This window comes from Vidua chalybeata, chromosome 12 (genome assembly GCF_026979565.1).
Source record: "Vidua chalybeata isolate OUT-0048 chromosome 12, bVidCha1 merged haplotype, whole genome shotgun sequence".
Lineage (NCBI taxonomy): Eukaryota > Metazoa > Chordata > Aves > Passeriformes > Viduidae > Vidua > Vidua chalybeata.
The window spans coordinates 14242208-14262351 of record NC_071541.1 but is presented as its reverse complement, the minus strand read 5'-3'; the positions used below and the strand labels follow the sequence as shown (position 1 = coordinate 14262351).

The 20144-nt window shown below is 45.2% G+C and overlaps 1 protein-coding gene across 1 annotated transcript; it reads left to right on the top strand.

Moving 5' to 3' along the window:
• The first annotated feature begins 8319 nt into the window (after window positions 1-8319).
• On the top strand, window positions 8320-19539 carry TMEM40 (transmembrane protein 40). The gene is made up of 13 exons (XM_053953892.1): window positions 8320-8392; window positions 9752-9808; window positions 10385-10524; window positions 11094-11247; window positions 12558-12665; window positions 13171-13224; window positions 14108-14143; window positions 15198-15230; window positions 16569-16634; window positions 16887-16958; window positions 17039-17113; window positions 17787-17849; window positions 18277-19539. The coding sequence occupies exons 2-13, from the start codon at window positions 9760-9762 to the stop codon at window positions 18294-18296; spliced, it is 870 nt and encodes a 289-aa protein (XP_053809867.1). The 5' UTR covers window positions 8320-8392; window positions 9752-9759; the 3' UTR covers window positions 18297-19539.
• The last annotated feature ends 605 nt before the right edge of the window (window positions 19540-20144 follow it).

The following is a 20144-nucleotide window of genomic DNA, read 5'->3' as shown; positions in this document are numbered from 1 at the left end:
AATCTTAGCTTCTTCATGATGGCGCTGTAATGCCTGCAGTGTTTACTGAGCACCTGAGTTACTTAATGTTTGTTATATTTTTGAGGCTGTCTGACATCAGCTGGTTCCTTGTTGACATAGGTCCTCCTCCAAGCTCACAGTTGTGTTCTCCATAGGAATCTCTGTTTTCCACTGTTCGAATAAGTGCTCCTCCAGCTTTACCCTCAGTTCTCATGGTTACTGTCAGGTTGGGCTGCACATCAGGGAGGCTTGGCTGCCTTTGGAGCATAGTACCTGTGGAAATGAGTGATTTGTAGCAGCCCTGCAGTGGTGTGGATGGTCACTGCCCTTAGGTGTAGGGCCCATATCAAATTAGACTGTTGCCATGAGGATTGATAGATGGAAGGAAAGCAGCTCTCCCTTGGCTCCAAGGTGGCTGCTCTGTAGCCCAGGTACATCAGAAGTACTGCCGTGGCCCATGCATTGCTTGCTGTTGGATGTGCTGTAGTCCTGAGATCTCTGTCATTGGAGATAACACAGTATTTATCTGGAGAAGGCCCTGAATGAATTGGATGTTGAAGTTGGCCCTGCTTTGAATGGGACAGGGTTGAGGCAGAGACCAGCAGAGGTTCTTGCCTAAATTATGCTAAGATTCTTCAATCCAAAGAATGAATGGGAGACAAGGTACCACAGACATCCCTGGCACTGTGTCTGTACTGGGCTGACCTCTTAACTCGAGATCCATTGCTTGTTTCTGTTTCCAGCTAGTAGCATGGGATGTCTCAATCCCTTCCTGGTCTCCTGACTGGCTGTTGTAATGGCTCTTCTTCTCATACCAGGATTTCTCAAAGGAGTAGGTTTTGCCATGCAGTTGGTGGAATCTGCTGGAAGGTACCACTCCTCCCAGGACATGTGCTCTCACAGAGCTTCAGCACTGTGGTATCAGCCAGTCTGGTTCATCTCTCAGCAGGGATCCCAGGCAGCTCACTGCACTACAGAGTTCTGCCCTTTTCCTTTCAAGGAGTCTTACTGGTTCCCTAAGGAGCCAGGTTTTCTGGTTGGGTGCTGCTTATTCCAGCCGATCTCTGGGAGTTGAAGCCTCCTCGTTCTCAGGCTGGTACTGCTTCCTCCAGCAGCTGCTGTGATGTGCAGTAATAGATGGAGCTTTGATACATTTCATTATTTTAAATACTGGGGAATTCTGTTTGCCTTTTTTCTTTGTACTGTATTTTTGTTTGTTCTTTTTGTTTTTGTTTTTTTTTTTTTTAGAATATGATGCCCCAGGAACCCACATTAAACTTTTCTGGAGTGGATTTGTGTATTCTAATTTAGATGACTGATTTACGTGGCGTGTTAGTGGTGCTGTTCTTCCCACCACACATTTAATGTAGCAGGAGATGGCTGTGTCCTCTGTGTCCTGATACCATGCTGTCCTCATCTCCTAAGAGGGCTGGGTGCTCTACTTATGGTCAGCAGAGACCTGTTGGTGGTCTGAGACCTTTTTCCAGCATCTGAACTGCAGAGAAGCTGGTTGGAAGCCCCTTATGAAGGTGCCAGCACTGACCTAGAGAGCCTGAGCCAGTCTGTAGCTTGAGAAAGGTTTGCATTCTTGGATGACAGACAGTGGGCTTTAGTGCTCACTGCCTGCTGGGCAGGCAGCCAGGCCTCATGGAGTGATGGGAGCAGCCCAGCAGTCCTCATTAGAGTCTCCAAGGTTTGGGACTGAGCTCTAGTGTTTTGATCTGGGTGGAACACTAGGTGTATTGGCATCACCCTTTGTGTGGTGTCAGAAGAGGGATCTAGAACTTGATTCATTGGCATAGCCCAAAAAAGTTTTAGTCTCTGATCCAGAGTACATCTTTTAAGATGAATGGATTGGACCAGACTTCTCAAATAGTTCTAGCTTTTAGTAAATACCCTTTGGGCTCTCTCAGTGCCTACTGTGAGCAGACCCTTGACTTTAGGAAACAGTTTTAAAGTGAAATGTACCTTCATCTCCTTTATGTTGCAGGTGATTGAACCTGATAATTCAGTGAGCTGAGGCGATCTCAAGAGAGAAATGTTTTAGGACACAGCTAAGTTGTTGAGGGAGAGCTGCACTTTGATCCTAAGAGCTTTGCAAGGCTGAATTTTAAAGATCCCATGTTGCATCCCCACAATCCCAGAAGATGGTGTCTGCTTGCATCCTGGTGCCAGCAGTGGATGTCACTGGAGTAGTTGTCTCACAAAGAGAAGATTGGCCCTACCAGCCTGGGATTGCTGCTGCTCCCCAGGTCAGTGAGACAGGAAGGTCACAGGAGTATGGGAGGTCTCCAGATTCACTGAGGCTTTGTGTCCAATTTCCAAAAGCTGCCAGCAGTACTGCTCTGAGCTCTCCCGGTCCTGGGGACTTGGCCTTGGAGTACATAAAAGCTTTAGGGTGGCTGTACCATGAGCTCACCTTTCCACTCACCTTCCCCATCCCTGGCTCCTGTACAATCTGACACAACTTATGTGTTTTCACTTTATATCACAGAAGTGTGAAGTCAGTTGTTGACAGAACCCTCTGTTGGGTATGTCCTGAAGCAAAAGCTTGAGAATAATATCCTGGGGAAATAATGGCTAGATCAAACTCTGAGTCTTGCTGACTTCAGAGTCAGGCCTGTGGAAGGTCTCAGGTTCACCTTGGCTGAGGGATGCCCCAGCCAGTTTGGTCAGTGCTGCACAGAGCTGCTGGCCCAGTCCCAGCCTGGCTCTGACTCTTCCTGTGTTGCCTCTGTGCCAAAAGGTAACCCCACCAGGTAACCAACCTGTGCCTCCTTACCTTTGGAGGCTGTTGTGCTTCCTGGCCTTGCCATCTCCTGGCAGGTACATCGCTGACAAAGTGGTGGGGGACAGGTCACAGCCTGCCTTGCTGACAGAGTTACAAAATGGATTCCAGGACCAAACCCATCCCACAAAAAAACAGGATTAAATATCGAAATCCTCGGTGTTGCCTGTGTGCTTAAAAGTGCTGAGGAAAAGGGCTTTACCAAGAGGGAGGATCAACTGAAGCTGGGAGTTGTCCCTCAGGCTCCTGGTGCTTCCCGGGGAGCATCTGTGCTCCCCTGCCTATGGCTCTGCTTGCATGAGGCACTTCCAGCCCTATTGCTAGACCGGGAGACTGAGGATGGAAAGGGAGCCCAGTGAATTGATAAAACAAGGAAGAGGAGAGGTGCAGATATTGGAGCAGATTTTTTGGAGGTTGCTCATGGAAGCAGTTCTCCAGTTAGAGCTGTGGGTGGGGAGAGTATCCTGGGACCCCACGCTGATCCCTGTCCTTGCTGCAGCACTGCTCAGCCAGGCCAGGGGCTGGGAAGAGTACACTGTTCCCTACTTCTGTCAGCCAGCAGCCTGCCCTTCTTGCATTTGTGCTCTGCTGTCCATCCTACTGATGGGCCTGGGCTTCAGCAGCCAGACTGTAACTGGAAGATGCCCTTGTAGCTAAATTGGAAGGACCAGCAGCCCAGCCCCAGAGGCCAGACACCCCCTCCCTCTCATCCCTCAGAGCCCATTTGTGAGCCTGTAATGTGCTGACCATAGTAAAGGGGAGCTCCCATAATGAGGGGATTTCCATCATTACCTGTAGCCATTAAGGGGAGGATCCTGTGCTTGTCAGTACTGAAATCACTCACTCTTCTGCCTCAGGAGCTGTTGATAGCAGCACCTGAGGAGCTCAGTAATTCTCCAGGAAGTGAGTGATACATCCTGACCTTTGATTTAGCCTGCTCAAACAGGCCTAGTTCTTAAATTTAATGGACTTTAGCAAAAAGTTTACTGCATTAATTTAAAATACTAATACAATGAATTATTATGGCAGTTAATTCCACAGAAGGGTACATAATGAGAAAAAAATTTCCAAAAAATCTTAGTAAGGTACAACATTATCTACTCTCATATGATTCCACAAGCTTTCGTAGCTAAACCTCAGGCTTTGTCCCAGCCAAAAGCAAACATCTTTTACATGATTTCAGCATAACAGGGTGTTACTGGTTCAGTGATGGTCTGGAAGGTTAGGAAGTAGGTTGTAGTCACTGCTTGTTGCTTTTTTCTTCTCTCTCAAAAGTCTCATAGTTTAAAAGCAGAGAGGTAGCTGTAAACTACCTGTAGCCTGCAAAGTACAGCTGGCAGTGAGGCATAATCCCCCTGCACTTACCTGAGCTTCACAGGCTCACAAGTGTTGAAGCAGACTTTATTTAAAGGAAAATAAGTAGCAACTAAGTGAATGCACAGGAGGGAGTAATTTAACCAACCCTTTGGATGAAAGTCAGGGTAGGGCAAGAAGAGTCATGGGAATGTTTAAATCTGTCAGAAATGTGATGACATAATGAGCAATAACTACTCTATGTTCCATCACTGGGCCCCTCCTACACTCACTTAGCAGTATTTCTACATTTCTAATGCAACCTGCCTGTGTGACAAATCCACACACATGTTGCACTCAATTAGTGTCAAGCATAAGAGCTGCTCTGGCTGTGTCTCACCTCTCTAAACCCCTCGTGGAAGCAATTTTCCCAGCATACAAAAAATAAATCCCCATTCTTCTAAATCAGAGGACAGTTCCCAAATAAGGGCCAAGTAAACACATGTAATACATGATAAAGCATTCTAATTTATTAGATAATCTTCCCAGCAGTAGGTGCAGGGCATTAGCTGCTTTAAATGTTCAATGTTATATGTAATTCAAAATGCCAGGGGAGGTGAGACAAGGCGCTTGAATAGGCACTTGTAGAAAAGAGTGGAATACCTGGCTTAAAAACCACAAACTTCAATCCTTTCCCCCTCTAAAAAGATACCAATAAACCACAGCAAACAGCCAAACAAACTGGAAAAGCAAAATAAATGCACACCTACTCTAGGAACTACAACTTACTTTACCTGTGTCCAGTCACTCCAGAAGCATCCGGAGATGAAGAAGTGAGGAGAGCAGAGGGAGGGAGTACAATTCTTCCTGGGGTACCAACTGCACCAGGGTCAAACCATTAGCTGAATTTGACAAATGACTTACATGACCACACCTTGTGCAATCAGTAGCCACTGTGCTATTGGAGTGTCCCAAGGAGTCTCCTTTGACACTGGCTGTCACTCTTCACATACCTTTTCAGGTGACCAAACATGTGCCACCTTGTGCTGTGGTGCACTGCAGGAATTTGCCCCCTTCTTTCCTATTCTTGTTTCCTTGTGGTGAAGGCTGGCTGTCTCAGAAAGTGTCACCTGGCAGTGAGGGAGCAGCTGCCCTGAACAGCAAACAGCCCTGGTGTGTGTCAGAGGTGGCTGAGAAGGGCTGGAGGGGAGCACCAGTGACCTTTATGGCAGGTATAGGAGGAGAAGAGCCAGAGGCTTTGTGTTGTCAACACCCCTCTGTGGCTGCTGGGGACAGGTGGGGAGGAGGGCATGTTTCCCTTTGCTGTCACTGGCCCAGCTGCACAGACATTCCACCTGTGCCTCCCTGGGACACCCTGAGCCAGGAGAGGAGCGTGCCTGGGCTTCCAAACCCTCATCATGGTGTCCCTGCTTGGCTTTACCGGAGCCCAGGGCCTCTCCCCACAGAGTGGATTCTACGTCCCCAGTGCCCCCCTGATGTCCCAGGGAGGCCAGAGAAGTGGGCCTGGGCCTCCAACCTGAGCAGGGGCTGTGCTGGAGCAGCCACGGGCAAGAGAGAGGGGTCCTGGCTGCTCAGGGCTACTGAGGACCATTAGTGCCTGAGGCAGGCTGGGGGCTGCACAGCTCCTCTCAGTGCCAGTGGGATTGGCCCCTGGCCACCTTCCCCAGGGCTCAGGGACATGGCAACACACGTCTGGAGTGTGACCTCTGTAGCCAGAGGACGACGGAGCTGCCGCCGCTCGCCCCGTGAGTCAGGGGAAGCCACGTGAGGCCCCAGCCCCGACGCCTTCCCACCCAGGGCTGGCACTGGGATCCCTGACCCAGGATCCTGAACTGCCACACAGCCGTGAAGGTGAGTGCTGGGGAGGGGTTCAGGAGCTTCCTGGGGTCAGGCCTGGGGGATGGTTGGGGGCTGTGTGCTGGCTCTCCGTACTGCTGGGTTATTGGTTGCTATTTGAGGCATCAAGCCACTGTACAGGAAAAGGGTTCTGGTGCTGTAGGAATTACAGGACTTCCCTATAACCTCTCTTTTTGACTCAACTTGATTCTTTTTGACGCAACTTCCCCATCTTTTAAATAGTTTTTACTTCTCTAAAATCCTCACTTCATGCAAAGAGAAAGATTTGTTTGCCTTAATTTTACTCAGACTACAAGCATAAACGTTTCTGGCTTCTGATGAGTTAATATTCTTCCTTCAGAGCTTTACAGCAACCACAGGGAGTCACAGGGCGTGAAAGGAGAAACACAAACCAAATAATTTCAAATGTTGCATGTCACTGCTTAAGGCAGAGCTGGAAAATGGGCAGCAACCTCCCCAGGGCTTACAGGTGTGGGGCTGGCAGCAGTGCAGCCACCGTGCCTGGGCCTGCTGTGAAAGCCAGGGGAGGAAGGAAGTGCTGGAGCTGCGGCAAGGAGTGGATGGGCTGTGCCTGCTCCTTGCTCACCCCCGTGGGGCTGTCAGAGGCAGCCTGGGGAGCTGCCCTAGCTGCGGTGACATGCACTTGCTGGGTCTCCCTACACGCCTGTGTTCAAGGAGAGTGAAAAGTCTGAGTTTTGCTACTTCTGTGTCACATTTCAGCTACATTTGACAACAGGAAGGCAAGCAGAAGGGTAGCAGAATTGTTACCACAGCCCGTGGAGACTGGAGCAGGAAGGGTTTCAAACGGAACTGGTGTGGATCAGTTTTTGTTGTCTCACAGGAAGAAACTCAGAAACGGCCACAGCCCTCCAGGACATCTTCCTGTGGATCCAACTGCTAGGACCAACCTAAGACTTGCAGGTGTGCTTTAAGAAATTGGTTTGGTTTAATTTGAGAGAAGGGCATTGAGGGACTTTATGTTTAAAATAAAATTTGGCAGGTTTAGGTGTCAGCATATAACTTAAAATGAAAGGTAAAAGTAGTTTCAAAAGGAAAAGGTTTGTGATTGTCTGATTTTTGTCTTGAAGTTAAAACAACTTTATTTGCATTTTTCTTGTTATCCCATTGAGCGATTTCCCTCAGATATATTTCATCAGCTAAGCAAAACCTCATGTACGGAAGTTGTTAACCTCACTTTCTAAATGTGACTCTGCACACAAATTTTATTCTAACATGTTAAAAAGACCTCACTGCAATTAAATCCTGATTTACTGTGAGGAAAGCAAGGTGAAGTCTGTTGTTCATGTCATTTCCCAGTGAGCTCATCACCAGGCTGAAATGCCTGTATATCATCATCCTTTTCTCATTATGAGGTATAATCAACTAAGTCGCTTTTAAAACATACAATAATTAGACACCTATACTTATCCTTTGTTTAGATCTGATTTTCTTTCCAGAAGAGCCACAGGGGAATTAATGTGCATAGTCTAAGAGAAATTAGCTACCCAACTTCCTTGGTTAATGTAAATCTTGGTCACCAACTGGGCTGAGCTGTTCTGGAGGTACAGAAAGGGAGATGGAAGCAGATGCTGGGTGCTCCTGAATCCTCCTGTGGCATCCAGGTCTTACCACAGCAGGATGCAAAAGGCGTTAGGCAACTGTTTCTGTTGCTGGAACAGCTGAGCAGTCTGCTGGCTCATTTGGGCCAGCAAATGAGCAGTTTTGAAGTAAATCAGTCTGATAGCAGATAACGATGACGTTGGCAGTGTCTGCCCTGCCTTCAGTGTTGAATCTGCTCTTCCTGTGTGCGTGGCAGGACAGGTCAGGTAGTGCCCACTGCTCACTTTGTCTTTGGGATGATGCAAAGCTGGGATAGGGCAGCTGCTGTGACAGGTTCCTGTCAGGGGAGCCTCAACCTGCCTTAAAATGCCACTGAAAGTGGCCTTTGCTAGGTACTAGAAACCCCAAATACAAACCTCCTGAGTTTCACTTGACAGTAAAATATCAGGATACTTTTAAATTATTTTCTGAAATTGAGTTAATCAGCTGGGAAAAAATGTTTATATGTGAAGTACTTTTGTTCCTTTAGCTCTGGTATTTTGACCATGCAGTCCAGAGAGAGGCCTAAAGGATTTAGGTTAAACAAGCAATTGTTGCAAGGTCTAAGTTGAGCAAATAGGAAGGCAAGAAAGAGACTGAAAAAGGCAGAAAACCGTAGCTGGAGATACATAAGTGCCTATGAACTGACATTCTTGATTGAGTGGCTGAGAACGAGTCTGTCCAGGGTGTGGTGTGCTGGGTTCCTACATTTCCACATCAGCTGATGCTTACCCACAGAGGGGACAGATACATTTCCTGCATTCCCTATCGGGTGCTCACAGGCTCCCAGCTCCCACAGGGCTGCTGCCACAGCTACAGCAGCAAAGGCTGGATGTAAGTCAGGGAAAGGGGAAGCTCTGTAGATCTTTTGCATAGATTCATCGCTGGGAATAATTTCAAAATGTTGTTAAAATATTGTTTACTCACAATACACTTTGGAGACAGGTAAGCCAAGTTTTCTGAGCTGAGCCTTTGAAAGTGGTTATATAATTTTACCAGAAGTCTTTTGAAGTCTGTTTATATCTAATTTCCTCTGTCTGAGAACTGACACCTTAAAAAGTTGTTCTGTTTGAATTGAATGTTTGCTTGTGTATCCTTTTGAACATATTAACGGACCTGTTTTGGGTTTTGTATTAGAATATTTTTTGGACTGATATGATGGTCTTTAGAGAACTGAAAGTGCCAGTAGAAAAAGAAACAGGTTTTCCTCTGAAAAATTTGAATTATGTACTTAGTTTTCAAACTGCTTGATTGGAAGTGTTTTGTTGAATGAATCCAAAAGTCATAATGTAAGAAAATGTGTGGACATATAAACTGTTTTCCTATTGCATCCTGCATAGTGGAAACTTTGCTTTAGGCTCCCCAAAAACCTTCTTCTGCATCTCTCAGTACAGCTGTTGGTTAGTTGCAATGTTGCACAAGGGGAGATGCATCAGTGCAGAATGCCTGGACCATGCTAGGCAGAGGCACCAGTTCAGAACCACAGCCACCACAAAATGTGCACCATCAGAATATTCCAGCCTCAGCCCAAAACTTCTGTGGCAATTTTATCAAAACAAAAGCAAATACTGAATTTTGGGGATGTCAGAACATTTGTTTCTGTGGCAAATACCAGTAATTAATCTGGGATCAACACTTAAAAAATTCTAATTCATAAAGCTAAAGTTTATGGAAATTTCCTTTTCATGACAACTTGGGAAGAACAGATGTTGAAGTATCAAAGTCTTCTGTGAGACAAGAATTCAAAGTCTTGTGGGACTTTCCTAGAAACTGTTTCTGCTCTTTTTCCTGGCACATTTTAAGTATTAGGATGTAAAAGGTACAGGATAATTGTTCTGTTTCGTGAATGGAACCCGGCCTATTAGGTTACTCACATCTGTGGTAAATGTTTAATTAGACACTTCAGTAGCTTTACAAAACAACAATGTGAATGATCAAGTCTGACTTCTTTTTGTTTTAGTCATGATGATTAGACTTTTGTTCTTTCCTAATAACGAAAAGCCAGTAGGGCTCACTCGGAGGAGTGAAGAATTGGGTCCCAGGAGGGTAAATGAATCATGATGTGAAACAGAGAAGTGATTTCAAGACTGAAAGGCCCAGAGAGAGACACTGTGTTTGCAGAAAATCAAAGTCAGAGAACCAGGAAGGTCAGTGACCTGGTTCTAAATGTGCTTTTTCTCCCCTTTCAAACAGGCACAGCAATGGAGAATTTGGATGTCCCGATCCCAGATCTTACTGAAGAACAGCAAGGTGAGAGAAGCACACAAAGATCAGAGCTTTGGCTCTTGCACACTGCACAGCAGTGTTTGCCAGGGTGGGCATGAGTCAATGAAATCTGTTTTCTCTGAAAACACACCCTATCCATCTCCTTGCTTGTAAAAGAGAGACCAGCAGTCAATTCCCAGCTCTTCCACAGGCTCCTGTTAGGCTTTGTGAACATGCAAGTGGGAATTTAGATACATGAAGGAGACTTGACTGTGCATTAAATGCCTGATGAGCAATCTCAGGACCTTGGTATCCCGTCCTTGGGGTCTTTGTGCCTGTCTGTAAAACAGCATGGTCAGAGCACTTGCCATGCTTCTCTAACTGAGACAGCAGCATCACAGAGACATCAGTCATTTGTATGGACTACTGACATTTGTCTGCTGTTTTGTGGCAGACTGAGATGATTTATACAATATAGCACCACTCTCTTTCCTGTGTGCTGGTACTGGGGAGTGTGTTACAGCCTGGTGTCTGTCTTCACAGTTGCACTGAGCACCACAGGAAGACTGCCATGAAAACCCCCTCTACTCCTGCACAGTGACAGGTTTGTTTTCCTTACAGATATTCTTCAGAGAGTTTTTGCTGCTGATGCCAAGTACTTGGAGAATCATGAGAAAATGAACCAGTCCTTCTGGGAATCACTTGTGAAATGCTTGGCCACTACTAACCCACCTATCCTGAATACTGAAGAAAAGAACAATGTAAGTTACCAAAGAAACACTTATCCTTGTTATTCTACTTTTCTACAGTACTCTGGGGAGAGAGAACACAGTCCCACTAGCTGATATACTGAAATATATTAAAAGGTGTAACTGGATACATAGATAAATGAGGTTCAGGCCACTGCTTTTTACTTCACGGCTCTCCATGTGCAAAAATAACTGGCTCTCTATAAATTCCTCAGGATCACTTCAGCTCACTATGTTCTAGGCAGGACCATTGTTAGTCACATTTGCTGTAAGATACTGCAGTAACTGCATGGCCATTTTCAGACCCTATAGCTGTATTTCTCCAGCTCTCTGAATAGTTAACTATTGCCCACCATGCTGTTTTTCCCAGTCGATGGCTCTGCCCTGAGTTGCTGAATGGAGTTTACATTCTCTTTCCATCTTTGACATTACTCTTTGTCCCCAGTTTTCCCTTTGTAGAGTAGGAGTAGGGGGTTACATTGCCCACCAGGTGGGATACACTCATTTGCCCATCAGGGTGTGCTTCTACAGGCTGTGTTTTATTGGAAAGACCCTTTGCTAGTTACTTACCTCCTTTTCAGCTCCTTAACAGCTGTGATGTCCTCCCCGGAGGTTGTGCTGCCTGCCTGAAAGCCATAGAGAAGAAAGGAGTCAGGGCAATGGCTCTTCTTTACCTTTTGCTGAAGACTTCCAACCCATCTGGGTACAGGCAGCTGCCCAGCTCCAAGGGAAAGGGTGAGTCCTACCTGTCCTCCTGTCAGCTGTTTTGTTAAAATTACTGCAGGGCCAGTGGCAGCAGTAATTGACAGCAGCTTGAACACTGTTATGTGCTTGGAAGTGATTATTAGTGAACAACTGAAGTGTCTGGAAGTACTGCTCAGGAAAGGCAGTTAGGTGTGGTGGTAATGGGAGCCAAAGTTAGTATTTAACTGTAGTTAGACTTGGCTTCTTCTGGGGAAAACCCACCCATATTTAGGGAGAGAGCATGTCTTGGGATGATGCTGCCAAAGAAGTTTCTTTGGCTTGAGAAAGTTTTCCCTGACGTTTTTGCACAGACTGTTATCCAGCCAGCCAGGACCCCTCTGAGCACTCGCAGTGGTAGGAAATCAGAGCTGAGCCAGTGAAAATATTTGTACAAATATAATTCCCTAGCAGCACATGTAAAACTAAAAGGAATGAACAGGGGATGGCACACAAGGTGCTGAACCTGGCAACAAGATAAAAGAGACTTATTTGCCTGGTTGTGCAGTAAGAAACCAGGGGCAGTTTCACAGGATCCGTAGTCATTAATTATCTTTAATATAAGACAGATGAGCACTCACTTAAGATGACCCTAAATTTAACTGGAGACCCTCAAGGACATACCGTTCCTGCTTCTGCCTTGGTTAAACATGTTTCTGAAGGGGAGAGATGTCCCAGCCTGGTGCCCAGCCCAGCTTTGGTCATCTCTCAGAGCAGGAATGTTGGTAACAAGACCCTTGGGCTGTGAGCGCCTAGAGGAGCTGGAGGAGAAGGAATCCCATCTACCTGCCTGTGCCCAAATCCTGCACCTCCTGATGAAGAGATGCTGCTCAGAGTCACCCCTGGCCACAGGAGCCAGGAGCAGTTGGGATTCTGGTGTGGCCTGGCTGCGAGGGCTGTGCTCCTGTGCCACGAGAGGGAGCTGGAGCCGCAGCGTCGGCACAGGGAGCCCTGGCAGAAGTAGCCCAGGGCAGGGTGAGCCACTCCTCTCCTGCTCTCTTCATCCTTCAGCTGCTGCTGCTTCAGGGAGTGGGAATTTGCACAGGGGTAACGTTATGAATAATTAAGCGCCAGAATATGAAACTTTAGTTGTCTACCACAACCATTTAAGAAGGTCTAAACTGTAGTGTGCATGATATTTTAATTTGATGCTTTGTGTGTAAAAAACACAACTGAATTTAGACAAAGGGTCTGATTTCCTGTCAGGCAACTTTTAATAAAGCATTGTGAAATCTGTAATTGTAAAACAGAATATGTAGTCACTGATAATTGTTTTTTCTCTCTTTATAAAAAAAAAAAAAAAGATGAAAAATTGAAACTCCTGAAGAGTTTGGAAAGGAATTTTGTATATTCAGAAGAAGACAAGAAGTCTGAAAACTCATCCCAGGAGTCCATAGGTGAAGATACACAAGGTAAAGAGGATTTATTTTATTTTCCTGATACATAACTTAGTCTGACTGCATGTTTGTAAAGATTGACATAGGAGATGTGGCAATTCTGTAGAGCTCTGAATAAAGTAAGAAATTGTGCAAAAGAGAGAGCATAGAAAATCAGAAAATCATCAGTACCTGATTCATAATCAGCAAAATAGTGGCTGCCACCCACTCTTGTGGAAGCTGGTTTCAAAAATGTAGAAATCTGCTGCAAGATTCCTTCCCCAGATAAAAGATTCTAACTTCTCTCTACAGCCCTGTATACAAGTTAATCCAACTTGAGGTTTTGCTGAGTTTCACCTATTTAGCCAGCTTTGAAGGGAGCTGTGAGGCAGAAGCAGCCAATAGTGATCCTTGCATTTCAAAGCCTTGATTTTTACCTTCATGTGGTTATGTTATGAGCAAACCACTACAGTGTTGTTCTTTCTGATGCTGCTAGCACATTTTTCTTTACTCTGATGAACAAATACTTTCTCCTTTCCAGACAGTGATGAGGAATATTTAGGAAGACAGAAGACTGAAGGCCAATTACTTAGAGGTAGGACAAAGTGGCAACAGTATTGGCTTTTACTAGAGGCACAACCAATATAAACTGAAAAAGAGTTATTTTTTGCATTCTTTGGGTTGGCTGTTGACCAAAGGTATATGAACATGTGTAGATATAAAAGAAAGACAAGCCAGAATTTGGCTGTAGGAAAGACATTTCCTACAAGATGAAGCTCAGCTAATGTTGACACTCAGCCATACCCTGTGCTGAGTTGAACCAGGAAAGCAGCAAAATCTGCTGTTGTGGGAGGAGTCCTGCTGCCTGGGTCTGCACAGCTGCCACTGAAATGCAGCAAGAGGGCTCTGAAAACATCTGTCACAGCCAATACTTAGAGGGGCTGCAGTCAGCCCACAGCACTGACTGGAGGTCATCAGCAAGGACCACCTTGTTCCTGAGGCTTTTCCTTTCCTACCAAAGGAAAAATGGAAAATAAGTACAATGCAGATGAAGAAGATGTGCTGTATCAATACACAGAAATACCTATAGAACTATGGATGTAAAAATGTAAAGTGTTAATATTTTAATTAACGTCTTAAACTGAGCTCAGCCCAAATGTAAGAGCAGCTAATTTAAAATTGACATTAGGAGATGTAATCTGTCTCACAGGAGTGATAGTCTGATTCTACCTGACTCCAGATACTTGGAGAGATGGTATATGGGGGGGGGGGGGGGAGGGGGAAGGGTAAGAATTCAGAATTCAGTCATTTTCCACTTTTTGGCTGCCTAACCCCCAGCAGAGCCACCCTCTTTAAGGAGTTAGAGTTGGTCTCTTCTTTGTCTCTGTTACACACCCCCAGTGTTTTCAGGGAGCTGATGGGCTGGCACTGGCACCAGACATCCTCACTGCAGGTATTAACCTACCTCATCTCTTTAGGAATACCAGCAGAGGTGGTTCCCTACAGAGATTCAGGTAAGTGCTCCTGGGTCACCTCATCCTGCTGGAATGACTGAAACTGCAGTGCCTTCTTTCTGACCAGCTGAGACATTAAAAAATAACTCTCAGGCTGTAAATCCCTTGGTTTCCAGTTAGTCTGGTGTTGGGCCTGGGCATGGTGCAGACATTTTGTTGCAAGGCTGTGGTGGTGACTGGCTGACAGCAGGTGATTTGTACAAGGTGTTCTGACAGATTAACCCATTTTTGTAGGCCTGCCAGGTTCTCCCAAGATGAGCTCATACAGTCATACTTTAGGGGAAAACCCAGCAGTTCTGTTGGGCAACTGTTCAGTCTTAGCCAAAAAAGCTTGAGGCAGTTTTTAGCATTCCCTGAAGCCCTCTGTCTCCTGCTGAGCAGGAGTGTGAGGCTGGGAGGGACCTGGAACCTGGTTTCTGCACGCAGTGATCCTTGGCTCTGAATGCATTCTTGCCTGCACAGCATTCCCAGTAGGAGGTGCCAGGTGAAAGCCAGATGTCAGGCAGCAGAGCAGCAGTGCCAGGCAAGAGGCTTGCACAGACAGGCAGTGTGAAGGCAGCCTTCCTCCCACCAGACACTGCTGTACAGCCCCAGAATGTTTGTAAAAAGCCCGCAGCAGGAAATTGCCAACAGCTAAATTGCATTACTGAGCTCATCCCTCCTGTGCCCAGGCCAAGGCCACAGGATGAGTTAGGAGAGACAAACAGCCCAGTTGAGCAGCCTTTGGAGAGGACATCTGCTCCACTTCTGTTCTGTGCAGTGGAGAAGTTATAAATTGCAGCATAATCCCTTGGGGAAGTTTTTGAGTTACCTATCCCCAGGGAGCCACAGGAACACGAGGGCAGAGGGATCCATTGCACTGCCATATTCTTCCCACACTGCCAGGTGCAGACAGGGTCGTGGTGCTTTTCCCCTTGGTGTTTGGCCTCTCTACCACTCACCCCAGTTTTGCTGCAGATAGGTGATTACTCACTGTGCTTCTTGGTGCTGAGCATGGTGGGAAGCTCTATACTTGTATTTTTTCCATCAGAAACAAAACTATATTTCTTTTCAGAGATTGCCAGAAGAGAAGATTCAGATGTAGATGGTAAGTACAAACATGGAAACAGAAGTTTGTTTTGTGGATGTTCTTTCAGGACTGAGTTTTGTTTAGTGTGGTGAGGGCAATACCAGCTCCTTGATGCCTAGAGATTGTTTAATCAAAAAGTAGAAGGTTGAAAATAGGTAATAACATGGAATGCTTTAACAGAAGAAACACTGTGGAACTCATTCCATTTAGGAAGTAATACAGGACAGGTACTTACCAAGTGTGAATTGATGGTCTGCTAAATTCTTTATCTATAGATCATTCATACAATTGTAGAGAGTTGTATCTGAGAGTCAGAATAATGCAATACTATGTTATTAATAGGAAAATAATTGAGCTTGCCCCCAAACCAGAATGTGATCAATCCAGACTGCCCAAAGAGGCAAAAATGTATCAGGTGCCTCTATTAGGTGACCCAGAGCAGAGTTTCTTTTCAAGGTTTAGTTGCTCTGTGGTTCAAAAGCACCACAACAAAAGTCTACAGCTCATATAAAGGACCCTTCCAGTATTCACCTGTTACATCTTTAGAGCAAATTCACTGCCAGGCAGAGGTTGCCCAGTGTAGGGGAAATCAGCATCTGGAACTTGTTCTGAATCAACTCCCAAAGGCTTGGGTGCAGCAGGTGCCTCAGGGGCTGCTCAAACCACCAACAAAGAGAAAAGGAAAAAACTGCTGCTTTGAACCTGTTGTTGGAGAGATAGTAAAATACTCAGCTCTTTCTGGCAATACAGGTGGAGAAAAAAGAGAATTTGGCAGCTCTGCTCATGACAAAGAGCAAACTGCTCTGTGTTTAAACCTCTAAAATACCTCATTTGTTCTTATGTTGTTTTTTCTCTATGCCATTGTAGCTGTAGGAGACTCATTTCAGCAGCAGGTCTCATTTTGGGAGGTGCAGAAGTACTTGGTGTCAGGTGTTAGTAGAGGGATGGTTCTCACACCCTCAGTAATGAAGGGGAGCTTTTTACTGTAGATGTTGCTGTGCAAAGCACCCAGGAATCAAACTGAAGCTCCCTTGTACTATGGCTTTACTCCCCCACTGTTTTTCTGAGACTATGGCTTGTCCCAGAAGAGGCAGAAAAGACCCAGAGTGCTTTAAAACAATTCAGTATTGTTAATGCAGACATTTGGTTATACTTTTTAAAGTTCATTTTTAAAACCATGCTCTTTGGAGTCATTTAAAAATTGCTAATTTAATCTTTCTGAAAGGTGTGCAGACCAACAAACTGTTTTACATATATTCTGCTCTGACAGTCTATTTCTTATACAAAAAAGGAAATAAACTTTAAACTCCTTAATTTCACAGTTCCATGGTAATAAAAGACTTCTCTTTTTTGTAGCATATGAGGAGGAGAGCAGTCACCCCCCTCAGTGTACAGTACGGTGGATGGGCATACGGAAAGATGGTAATTGATTTATTAAATCAAACTGATGTCAAACCTCTTGAACCTTAGTCCAAGAAAAAGATCTCTTATTTTTCCAACATGAGTGCTTTGTTGAAGTGCATCAATGCTTCATGATGAAAAGCATCGAGGCTTCTCACAATGTTGAGCCTAGTGCCTGAGAAATTTCTTTCCATGAGTGATACTCTGTACCTAAAGGTGATTTTGGAAGGGCCATGGCTGCAGTTGTGACCTAATTTTCCCTTTCAATTTCAGATGAATTCTTTCATTTTGTCATTCTTTGCTTTGCAATTGGAGCTTTACTAGTTTGCTACTACTACTACAAAGGTAAGGCAAGATTCAATAGAAGGATATATTGTTGCGCTGTAGAGAAATGAACAAAGCTAACATTTATTTTGTTGCCTTAGATTGGACTATTTCTCTTGGGATTGGTTTAATCACCTTTGCTTCCCTGGAAACCACTGGGATATACTTTGGTCTAGGTAAGTGTTCCTCCAGCAGCAGCTGTGTCCCTGCACTAAGGACAAGGTCACACAGTTGCCACAGCCCATAAAACTGTTGGGGCTGAGATTCTGTAACTCACCACAAAACTCCCCCCCAGCATCTCCCAATTGCAGAGGGGCTGCAGACAAGCAGCCTCAATGCTACTGAAGGGAGAGGTTGACTCATTTTTCCCTCTCAGTGATCACAAGACCCTGAGTCACCTCTTTCTGCAGCAATGGCCGAATGCTGCGTTGCCATGACAATGTGTAATTTTAGCAGCAAGGCCTGTCTTCCCAGATCCACTGGATAAGATGCTGTGCATCCCAGCTGCCATGCGTTCCCCTGGGACTGAGGATGAGCTCGGGGCAGAACTTGGATTCTGCAGCTACTGGAAATATTAAAACCTGTGCATTTTGACAATCCCTAAGGATAGTATAGGAGTGCTGCCACCAGCAGCAAGTTATGGTTCCCTAACCAAGAACTTGTCTCCTCTGTAATCTCATGTTAACATGGTGGGAAGTTGTAGATGATTCTCTCATGACTCAGTCTGATCTTTCTTATTAATGATATTGCAGATGTGCTTGTTTAAACAAGACTCAGTGTTTGGGTTTTGCCATTTTTCTACTTTTTTATGTTTTATGTTGCTTATCTTATGTTTGTTTTCACACCCAGTGTACCGAATTCGGAGCGTCCTTGACAGCTTTGTTCCTCTGATTGACAGATTCAGGCCAAGAGGTAACAGTGCTTTTTTCCTGACAGCATCTGTCTTCCTTGGTCAAGAATTAAGACCAACTCATTTAAATGACAATTTCCCATCTTACTGCCTTAAAAAAAGGAGTATTTTACTACAGTTCATTACAACTGCTTGGGTTTGAAAATGAATTAGTCTTGAGCCTTTCCCTGTGGCAGAACATTTTCACATTTTTAATACTCCACCCAGTATGGGGTACTATTTCCTGGCAGTGTTTGCATGAGAATTCTACAGCTTAAATAAAAACTCGGGGTAGAGGGAGTCTTCACTTGTTGGGTCTTCAGACAGACTTCTGGTTCATGTTTATCCATGTCTGCAGACACAAAACATGAAGAATATTGAAAAGCTGCATGGATCCAGTGCAATCTGAACACAGCAGTCCTGACAGCTGCCTTTTTCTTCATCCCACAGGCATGAGGAAAGCTGCCTAGGAGGAGTATTTCAGGAGAGTTCCTCAAACCTGGCTGTCCAAATTTCCAGTACTAAAGGAACTGCTTTTTGAGGTGAACCTAACAACCAAATGGCCAATGTGAAATACTGAAATGTGAAACTTCCGAAAAACATCACTCATTTCCCTCCAAAATAAACCTGAAACCGGGGTACGGGGCCCCACTCTGGATTCCAAAGTGGTTTGGGGTTCAGCAGAGCTTGGGAGACAATGGAGATGTAGCTTTGTGTTCAATTCCATTGAAATGTAAACAGTCACCTTCCCTCCCCCAGGCAGCCTTGTGGTGGTGCATCTCTCATTTAACAAACCACGCCAGCGTGCCTGTGGCGTACCAGAAGCAACAGACCAATGTCCTGTGCTGGTGCTGGCTTAGGCTCTGGCTCTTCCTGTGGGGATTCTGGCCTCCTCCTCCTCCCCCCGGTGCTGCCCAGAGCAGGCAGAGGCTGGCCCTGCTCTCCCAGCTGAGCCCCAGTGGTGCTGGCACTGGGGCTGATGAATTGATCGTGGCAGAACTCGGAGCAGTGGGCGGGCAGTAGTTTCACCCGAGGAGAGGTGGGGAGATGTTACAGGCACTGACAGAGTGCTGCAGTAATGAGATTATTAACAACAGCAGATTTCATCTTTTCTCAGGGGAAAAACAAAGTGCTTGATTTGACTCATCCCCCAACCTTTTTCTTTCTCTGAGTAAAATAAACACAAAACTTTGACATTCGTTTCATTTTATAGGATGTGTTACATACTGGAAGAATGTAGGGCTACTGCAATCATAGGAAGACTGCAACAAAACTATACTTTTAGTAAAAATGAATGATGTAGGCAACCAGTTGAACAGAAAAAGGCATAAACATGAATTTTTAAGGAAAGGTAAATCTGAAAGCTGTAAAGCCAAACAGCTCAGAGTTTTACAGGAACAATTTCAAGCCTTGCTCAGAAAATTAGAAAGGTTAGTTTTTGTTGTGTGTAATTGGAAGCACCAGTGTCAGTCACTCTTGCCTGCAGTTCCAGCTGCACTGCCAGAAACACCAACAGTTGCACTCAGGCCTGCACCAACACAGCACAGCTGCCACCCAATGCCTCAAGGGCTAAATTGTGCAAAAAGGATGAATACAAGTTATTTCATAGTATTTATATGCTCCTTTACATGTCTTTGTAGAAATATTCCACCATCCCAAATTACTGTATACTTTGTGTTAGTCTGCAAATAAAGTCTTGCTCAGACCACTGTAGCCATGCTAGTGGCAAATGGCTTTTGGGTGAACTGAAAATTATGCAGAGTCACCATGCTCTGATGAAAAGGGCCTTTTTAGTGTCCTCTGCTGTCTGATGTCTTTCTGAAAGGCAATTTGTGGAACAGTCAAGATGAGAAACATGTTTCAATACTTAATGTTTTAAATTTGGTACCCTGCAGTAAACATAAATTTTTAATTTTAACAGAAACTGCTTAAGGGTAAAATAAGCAAAACATTTAAAAACAGCAAAACATTTAAAAAGTCACCAAGTGCATCCCACCATGCCAGATGAACAGCTAAGACAGTTACAGCAGGTCCCATGAGAAAAATCAGTTCTCAACAAAAAAGCAACTTATACATTGAGCTGCATCCTCTCAAGTACCTGGGAATTTCCTGCTCTTCTTCCAGATCCTTTAGTCCTTCTCAGCATCACCCTTGCTGTAGCATCAGTCAAGCACTCAAAACTACAAGTTCCTATGAAGAGTTTAATCTTCCTTCACTTGTGCTGTCTGCACTACCATTCAGCATTCAGCTCCTCCCTGAGCCCAGGGCTGTGCTGGGCCCCACCTCCCTGTTGGTTCCCCAGGACCTGGAACATTTCA